The 9,310-nt window shown below is 55.9% G+C and overlaps 1 protein-coding gene across 1 annotated transcript; it reads right to left on the bottom strand.

Annotated features, from left to right (window-relative positions):
* Window positions 1-3,668: 3,668 nt before the first annotated feature.
* Window positions 3,669-8,767, bottom strand: LOC102849014 (tektin-4-like). Its single transcript, XM_006897457.1, has 6 exons — window positions 8,234-8,767; window positions 6,799-6,869; window positions 6,255-6,398; window positions 5,415-5,637; window positions 4,741-4,895; window positions 3,669-3,885 (listed from the first exon to the last, which is right to left on the bottom strand). Exons 1-6 carry the CDS (start codon window positions 8,765-8,767, stop codon window positions 3,669-3,671), a joined length of 1,344 nt encoding a protein of 447 aa, XP_006897519.1.
* Window positions 8,768-9,310: the final 543 nt, after the last annotated feature.

Raw genomic sequence — 9,310 nt, 5'->3', positions numbered from 1 at the left:
TGAGCTCTGGTGCCATCCAGGTTGGACCCTTCCCAGCCCTGGCACCATCTAGGGAGGGGCAAAGGCCTGGGTGACGCTTGCTTGGAGGTTGACTGTATGTACCCTTACTCTTTGTTTCTTGCCTTTGTGTCTGTCCCCTGGTACTTGCTGAGAGAAAAAAGAAATTTGAGCAAAGCAGGAGGTGGAAAAATGGATCCAAATCCCAGTGTTCCCTGCTCTATTCCACACCTTTCCTTTAGTGGTGGGAAACCTTAACCTTGCAAAGTGAATGTGTTCCCCCTTTCTGACCTCTAGTGTATTTCACAGAAAAAACTCCCAATAAAACCTGTGTTGAAAAAAAATTTTTTTTTTATTCAAACCAACAAAGAGCTGCTTGCTACCTTGAGGTTAGTAGATGTCCTGCTGACTACACCCCCACTGCTTCCCAGAGCTTTACTGTTGTTGTGTCGCCCCAAATCAGAACCAGCTCCTCCCAGCTGATCCCCCAGCAGGTTCACACTGGAGAAGGCCCATCATTGCCCTGTGGAGCAGCTAGTGGACTGCATGCCTTTGGTAAGGCTGCTCACGACTATGCCAGCAGAGCTCCCTAAATCTTCGCTATTGTTATGAACCACTGAGTCAAAACTGACTCACGGTTGACCCTCCGGGGGATTTTCAGAAGCTGTTTAATCGCATGGGAGGAGATTGCCCTGCGCGGCTGGCAGTGGCTGGTACCAGGTTTCAAACCGTGTGCCTTCAGGCTGGCAGCACAACTCCTTACCACTAAGCCACCTTAAAGCTTTATTAAGAAAATGTAAAAATTCTGCTGCTTTGTCCATCTCAGTGAGGCAGAGCCTTGAATTGCCAATCCAACTCACTCGACTCTCCTTCTCAAGACTTTCCTTTCTCATTATAGACTGCCCCAAAGACAGTCTCCTCCTCATTCCCAAATCGGAGGTGCCTATAACAGGTTGGACTGCTAACTAAAAGGTCGCCATTCAAATCCTCACCCCCCCACCCCCAAAGATTTATATGTCAGAAACCTGCCCAAGACTTGCTGGGAGTCAGCATGGACTCAGGGGCAGTGGTGTGATTTTTACATCTTTGCAGAAAGGACTGCCTCACCTTAGCAGCTGAATTACTCCCTGAATTACTAAGTGTTTGGAGCAAAGCCCAGCTGAGACCTGGGGAGGGGGTCCTGAACGCAGCCTCTGCAGGAGCAGAATGAGAACGTGCTAGATGAGGTGCAGGGAGCTTTGGTTGCTCACTGGTAAGGAGTTGAACTGCCAACCCAAAGGCAGGCAGTTCAAATCCACCCGCTGCTCTGCAGGAGAAAGACAGGCAATTTCTCATGCAATTTTATTCTTTTTAAATCTGCTGGTGCATTAGCTATGAGTCAGTTCTGACATAATAGTAGGTAACAGCAGCCAGGGTGCAGGAGGGCAGGTACTACTTCTCCATCCTTCTGCCCCCTGCCCACCTTGGGCAGTTAGAGACCACTTCCCCCCCACCAAAGGAACCCGGTGGACCCAGAAGAGACAAACATCCGGGGCCTCCTACCAGCCATGTGCCTCCCAGGGCCATGTGCCCACCAGCAGGGTACATGCTGGAGTCTCAGTCTGGTGCCCCCAGAGAGCATTCTGTCCCCCCACCCCAGGTCTTAGTCCTCCTGAACCCACCGCCCTTGAGTAGACAGGGAGTCCTCATGCGCTCTGCCAAGAGGATAATGGAGTCGAGTGGCAGAGACGAGCTACAGTGATTATCTCCGAGCCTCTTAATGGACAGGTCCTGTGGAGGGGGGCAGGTGGCGGGTGCTCGCTGGAGAAGGGCACCGCGGGGCACTCAGTGACACGCCCTCAGAGGTGAGCTTTCCTGCAGCGCCCACCACTTAATGGATGGGTCCTGTGGAGGGGGTCAGGCAGCCTGTGCTTGCTGGAGAAGGGCACCATGGGGGGACTCACTGACACCCCCTCAGAGGCAAGCCTTCCTGCAGCGCCCGCCACCACAACTGCTCCTGAGCTGTGGGGAGGGGTCACAGGGTGCGGTAGAGAGAGCCCCCTCACTCCGTAGCTGGAGGGGAGTCGCAGGGAGGGCCTTTGGAAAGGAAAGCGATGTGCTGACCATGGGGACCAAAGGGAAGGGCAGGGAAATGGGTTAGGACAGTGTACCCAGGTCAGCCTTTCAAGTCCCTGATGGTCCCAGGAGGGAGGCTCTGATGCAATTGTTTCTATGTCCTTTAGACCCCGCTCCTTGTCACCTCTCTCACAGGGCATCAGCTCAGGCCTGGGGTGACAGGGTCCCCCAGGTTATCAGTGACTCTCCAAGAGCAGTCTCCTTGCTCAGAGTGGCAGTCTGCGTGGCCACCTACTGCTGTGGATAGTGGGAAACAGAAGGGTAGGGGGAGCCCAGAGCTGGGGAGGGGACTGGTTGCTCATGGTAAGTGATTCCTTTGGGACCCCTAAATTCCTGCTGGGGGTCAGTGAGGTGAGGGAGGGAAAATGCTTTCCTTCCTCTCTCCCTCTCCTCCCCACATCCCCCATTCCTTGCCCTCCCCCTCCTTCTTCCCACATCTCCATTCCTACCCCTCCCCTTCTCTCCACCCATCCTTCCCCTCCCCTCTTTGCCTCCCTGGTCCTCCTCCCCTCTCTCTTCTCACCCATTTCCCCGTCCCCCTTCCCTCCTCCTCTTTTCTCATCTCCCCTTTCCCCTCCGTTCAGTCTCTTCCACATTCCCTTCAGCCCACCCTCTCTCCCCCAAGCTTCTCACCCACTCTCCCTCCAGCCCCTCCCCTAGCCCTTACCCAGCCCTTTTCCACTTCCCTCTGCTCCTTCTCTGGCTCCCTCCCCTCAAACCTTCTCTTTTCACTCCCCTCTGCAGAAATTTCCACTCAGCATCTTCTCCACTGGCATGTCACTGACTGATCCCGAGTTCAGAGCACCCTCTAACCGTAGCCTGTGGGTTCCACATGTGGCCCATGTGGGTGGAGGGTGCAACTGATGGAAGGGGGCTTACACCTCTTTGCCCTCCCTGCTTTGCTGCTTTTGAGCATTGGAGACAAGGTTTGAGACAAGAAGCCTTCCCCCACACACACAGGCTGCGTCTCCAGAGGTGGACTCCTCTTCCCCTCCTCCCCAGGGCTGAGGGGCTGAGTGGCACAGCATGTGCCCCAGTGATCTGCCCACCTGGTTCACCCCAGCACTGAGAGCCAGCTGAACTGTAAGAGGGTGGCCACCCCTCCCTGGGGTGCAAAGGGGGGCACTGTCTTGGGAGCAGAGGGTGCTGAACAATCTTTCTCTAAGCCTCAGAATAAAAAAGCCTGCCCTGAGGTGAGGTAGTGAGAGGTAGACAAGCTTGGAAGTGCAGCGGGGGCAGGAAGAGGCACTACAACGTCCTCGGACTCTGCTGGACCAGACAATGGGAACCTAGTGCTAGTAGTTGCCCCAGTCTGGGCTGGAGACCCCAATAGTGGCCACAAGTGGGACCACACTGAAGGGCGGCCATTAGTCCTCATGTAGGCTCATCATGTGCTCAGAAGCACAGAGGCACCTGGTCTCCCACATATGGACAAAGTAGTACTTGTCAAGTAGGAGGTGAGCACAGACGCAACTGCAGTCTGTCACCCCGTGTGTAGAAAGTGAACGGGCTTTATTGAGAAAGGGGATAAAACCAGCTCACAGCCAGCCCCGTGGTCACTGGTAACCCGCCAGCTGCAGGACAGAGGGGTAGCGGGTACGGTGGACCATGCAGTTCTGGCGGTCGATGAAGAGGCTGTTGCTCTTGACGGCGATGTCCTTCTCCAGGGTCATCCGAGTGTCCTCCAGGTTCCGGAGCGACTGCTCCGCTTCCAGAAGTTTCTCCTTGAGTGCCTCCAGGGACTTGTTTAGCTCCTTCACCTCACACACCAGCCTGCAGAGAGCAGAGGGGTACATGAGCAAGGTTCAGGAATGGAGCTGGAAGCCCAGATGGTCATGACAGTCCCTACAAAGTAGTCCCCAAGGCTCGTGCTAGGGTGGCTGAACCCCCTGAGGATCGTGGCATCTAATTAAGTCAGACCCTGGAAACCAAGCAGAGGAACCCCTTGTCTGTGCGCCCGAACGAGATCTTATTCAACAGTGACACCGTGTGTCATCATCTAGCAATGACAGTAGTATCCTAACCAACCTCTTAAATCCCTTTTCTTCTGCTGGGAATTAGTAGGTCCAGTGAACCCTTGGGAAAGGAGCCTGCCTGGGAGTCATAATGTGTTAAGTATTGCGCTGCTAATTGAAAGCGCAGAAATTAGAATCCACCAGCGACTCAAAAAGAGGAAGACAAGCAGTCTCTTTTCTTAAAGATTTACAGTCTTGGACACTTGGAGGGTCCCCAGGAATCAGAATGAACTTGAAAATGAGTGGGTGGGATCTTTTCCAACCGAGGTCTCCAAGTTTCTTGAGCAAATTGAGGGTCAGGGAAGTCCTCCTCGAGAGTGAGGCTTTGCTTAAAAGGGTAACTGGGTTCTCAGTAAATGGGAAAATAAAAGCAGGGTCCCATCTACGCCCCAACCTGGAACGCTGGTCACACCCATCTCATGAGACTGGTGACTGGCATACAGGGGCAACTGGTGGATAGAGTGACCCTCCCTTGGCCAGCTGAACCTCTAGCTCAGCGATCGTTCGCTCGAAAGACAGGGGACCCTCCAGAGGGCAGATCCCACGAGGTGAGTGAGAACACGTGTCCCCAGGACTCAGGGCCCTGACACTAGCCCTGCCCCTTGCCGGGCACCTAAACTGCGCGGTGTCTCTGCACAGCTCCACGTTGGGCCGGTGGGAGCGCTGGTAGAGGCGGGTCTGAGCCACTTTCAGGGGCGCCTCCTTGTCCTTGATGGCCTGTTTCAGGGCCGCGATGTTGTGCTCCTGGTCCGTGATCTCCCGCAGCGCCTGGGGCAGAACCGGGCCAGTTGAGTCTTCAGCAGGGCTGCACCGGGGGCAGCATCTCTCCAGCCTGTACCCCAGTCTTCCGATGGCCAGGCTGGAGGCCTCTGAGTCTGTCCATCAGCCTGCCCTACTCACTGTCCAGAGCGAAGTGTAGAAGAAGGGAGATTGGTTCCATCTCTGACCCCCAGGAGGGCTCCCAGGGGCCAAAGTGGGCTGCAACTCTAGTCCGAGAACTCCTAACTCTGGTGGTCCCCAAATCTTGGCTGATTAGTCATCTCCCAGTGACAATACCAGCAAATCACACCCAAATCTCCTCTAGGATTGACAAAGACAATCTGCGTGAGGATGGGCGGGGTTTATAGCGGATAGGGCGTGGCCTGCGCGTGACACAGTCTAGACAGGGTTTGTGGCCTGGGCTGGCACAGGGGAGTTATCACTGCTCGGGCGTGGCCTGGGCGTGGCACAGGCGGGGTTTATCACTGCCTGGGTACAGCCTGGGCGGGGCCGGAGAAGTGGCCCCACCTTGAGCAGGTGGTGTTTCAGTTTGTGGAGCGCATCTTCCAGCTCCTGGCAGCGCTGGTTGAAGGCCAGGTTCACAGCGTCACACTGCATCCGCAGGTCCTGAGACGTGTCTCGCAGGATGCAGTCGATGAGCTGCCGCAGGTTGACAGAGGCCAGGCGCTCGCGCTCAGCTCGGCACAGGTTGTCCCGGCTGAACATGGCCCAGGTCTCTGGAGTGGAGGCACTGCAGGGGGCGGAGGTGGAGGTGGGGAGGAAGGCTCGTGCCACAGAGAGGGGGCAGCTTGCCGACAGCTCTGAACCCTCTTGCCCCCCCCCCCGCCTCGGCCACCCGTGTCACACAGCACCCAGCGCCCTATGCACCGTGGACTCCGTGCCCATGTCTCTTGCGCTTGGTGTATTGGTTACAGAGTCCGCTCTGAGAACTCAGTGATACTGTAGCTCACCCACTCCCATCACTCCTGAGACATGGATCTGAGGCCCACCCACTACCCCGCCCAATGTCCCAGGACTGGCCTGTGCACCGCACCTCAGGAGATCATGTCTGCTTCCGGTTCCCTCACAATCTATATCTCTTGTGTCTGTTACACCACTGAGCCCCCCCATAGGCTCTCCCTGGAGGCGTCTCAGGCGTCCCCCCCCCCTCCCCGTCCCTCTGGACGACAGCCCAGCACAGCTTCGTTGAGCGCTGACCGCACTCCCTCTGCCGCCCACGCTCAGAACTGCAACCTAGCTCCTGCCTGCTGACCAGTGAGTGAATAATGAGACTTTTGGGGCCAGAGCCGCTCCAGCAGTCTGTACCCAGACAGAACACAGGGACCTCTCACCACAGCCCGGGCCTACCTCTCCTCCAGCACCACTGAGTGTGGGTAGAACTGCACGTCGGTACTCTGATTGTGGTAGCGGGAGCAGGTCTCGTCGATGTTATAGGCCTCCACCTTGTCGGACCAGTCCATCTCACAGGTCTCCTTGTGTTGACGGTTCAGCCTGAGGGGTGGCGTGGGGGTGGGGCTGCGTCTATGCCGGTTCTGAGCCAGGCAGTGCATCCATCTTGGGACTGTGGGCACCCCACCCAATGACAGTGGGCACCCCATCCCAGGACACTGAGATCCTTGAGGTTGCAGTCCTGTCCCCAATTCTTCAGGAACCATCAGCTCACAGTCTCTGTTGCCCACTTGGAACCCACAGTTCCCAGGGTTCCCACCTGGTCAGCACTGTGCAAGAGCAGCTTCCCCAGCCTCCTAGGTACACAGGGCCTGGCTTTGAACATGGTAGGATCTACAGACAGCCTGACCTGTGTGTGTGTCCTCCCACCCCATGCTCTGCTGGGTGATGGTCCCAGGGCAGCTGGGGGCAGAGGTCATCCCTAGGGCAGCCCTGGAGGCACCGTGTCTGGTTGACCGCTTGCTTGATGGTCCTTTTCAGGAGTTCCTGGATGTTCCTGATGAGCTCGGCCTCCTGCAGGGGAGAGAACTCTTTGGGCACCAGCCTGAGCTTGCCTCAGGTGAGCACCCTTGTTTCCCTAGCTCTGAGGGCCCAGGCCCATGATGGCTGAGCTGGTGTGGCCCGTGGTCAGCTTCTCAGAAACTGAGGACACTCAGAACTGGGTGAGCCAGGCACCCTATTGTAATTTTTTCTTGGAAAACAGGGACCTATTTATTTGTCAGTGGATTAATTTTGGCCCTGGTACAAAATCAAACACAAACCCACTGCCATTAAGTCAATTCCAACTCAGGGCCACCAAGTAGTAGATCTGCCCCATAGGGGTTGCCAAGGCTTTAATCCCTCATGGCAAAGTACATGATGCATCAGTCTGGTAACAGAAAGGTGGGAAGTTTGAGTCTACTGTCCATGAGGAAAATGTACAGTTCTCCGCCCCCCTCCCCGCAATGAATCAGAATTGACCAAATGGCAGTGAGGTGGGCTTGCCTCTTCTTGTGGATCTTTCTGGAAGTAGCCTGTCTCATCTTTCCCCTGAGGACCAGATGAGTGTTTTAACCAATGTGTCACTAGGATTGCAAAGGGTTCGTTTCCCTCCCAGAGGTTTCTAGGGGCTGTTGAGGGGTTCCATCTGGAGGTGATTGAATACCATGTACTTAGGACTCAGATCCTATAGTTCTGAGGATCTTGGTTGGTGGCTTGTCCAGTGAGCTGGAGGCCACCTGCTCTCCCATTGGCCACACCTCCTGGGGGACCAGATGTCCCTCTGGGTGACCCTTTGTGGCTTCTCGCTACAAAGGTTTCCCCAGCTCTAAGAATACGAGGGATTATAATGTTTTTTTCTAGTGCACTGGTAGTTCAGGGTCCATGTGAGACCATTCTCCCGGGTGATGTGGGCATTCTCCTTGTCATACTAAGTGCCACCTGGGAGTGGGCCTAGTTCTTCTCTCCCATCTCTGGGTTCTGAGGTTTCGAAACATATTGAAAACAGCTAAACCCACTGCCTTCCTGTCCATCCTGACTCATATAGCCATCCTGTGTGACAGAGAACTGCTCCACAGGATTTCCAGTGCTTTAATCTTGTCAGGAGTGAACAGCTGGTGGGCTGGAACCGCCAGCGTTTTCGTTAGCCCCGTTCGTCGTTCATCGCGTAACAGGACTCTTGGCCTCATGTTTACGGTGATTTCACTACTGGATAGGTGGTTGGCGAGGTGTGGGCTGGGGAGGCGCCCAGAGGTCTGAGTACACCAAGTACACCTATCCTGGAGGGTTTATGAGGTGACCTGCTGGTACTAGAGGTGGTTCAGGGACAGGGCAACAGCCCGCCCCCGCCCCGACCCCGCCTAGCGCTGGTTTTGGCCCCGAATCTGTGTGCGCCGCACCTTCAGCAGCTCGATTTCCACGCAGTCACGCACGAGGTCCGGGTGCTGGCGGCGCTCGCGGCACTGCAGGTTGTCGGTGGCGATGGAGTAGGGCAGCGCCGTGGCGTCCAGGGCGCGCTCCAGCCGCAGCTTCTCCGCCAGAAGCAGGTTAGTCTCGGCCTCCAGGTCCTGGATCTCGCGCTGCAGCTCAGACTTCCAGCAGTGGGTGTCCTGCAGCCACTCGCCCAACCTGCGCGTGCTGTCCTCCTGCGTACGCCGCGCGAGTGCCTCTGTCTCGGTCGCCAGCTGCTTGCTCTCGTGGCGCTGCCGCTCCGACTGGTCACGGTCAGCGAAGGCCTGGTGATAGCGGGCATAGCTGTTCTGGAACCACTCGTCCATCAGGTACTTGGCGGAGCGGAAGCCGGCAGTGGCCAGGCCAGACGAGGTATAGGCGCCTGTGTTGCGCTCCACATCGTACACCTTGCACGGCAGCTCGCACACCGGCACTGCCTGCTGGGCCGGCTCTTTGGTCAGGAGCACGTCGCTCTGCGCCATGATGCGAGCTGCCTGATTGCCCGGGTTCAACCCTCCTGCGAAGTGGTACAAAAGACACCGGCGATAAATCAGTCTGCACCGCCCACGGCAGGACGCAGCTCCGGTTGCCCCAACAACGCCGTACGCGGGAAGCTACCTGGTTGCTTGGCAACAAGTGTGCCCCGCCCCCTCATTGATTTCTTAAAGGGCCAGGCTTCCAGACCCAGTCAAGTTCTGAAGTTGTAGCCAAGACATGACCCACAACCAGAGAAAAGAGCATCGATCGGAGAATGCTGGTTGGGAAATTTAGAATCATGGGAAACTGATATCACCAGACCCATGGGCAATGGAAATAAATCTTAGTGGGCTCTGGATACTCTGGGAGGTTCTTAAGGGAGAAAAGGGGTCATCTTCCCCTTGACAAAGTCAGCCTCTGACCATTGTTGAACTTTAAATGTTCTTCTCTTTTTTTATAAAGACTTCTTTTTATTATTAATTTCAATGAAAATTTACAGAGACTGGATTTCCATTTCATTCATTGTTGTACTTTTCTCCCCTCCCAAC

Source organism: Elephantulus edwardii, unplaced genomic scaffold (genome assembly GCF_000299155.1).
Source record: "Elephantulus edwardii isolate Elephantulus edwardi_28Jun2011 unplaced genomic scaffold, EleEdw1.0 scaffold00209, whole genome shotgun sequence".
NCBI lineage: Eukaryota > Metazoa > Chordata > Mammalia > Macroscelidea > Macroscelididae > Elephantulus > Elephantulus edwardii.
Note: the sequence above shows the minus strand (reverse complement) of the source record. Positions and strands in the feature narration are given on the sequence as shown.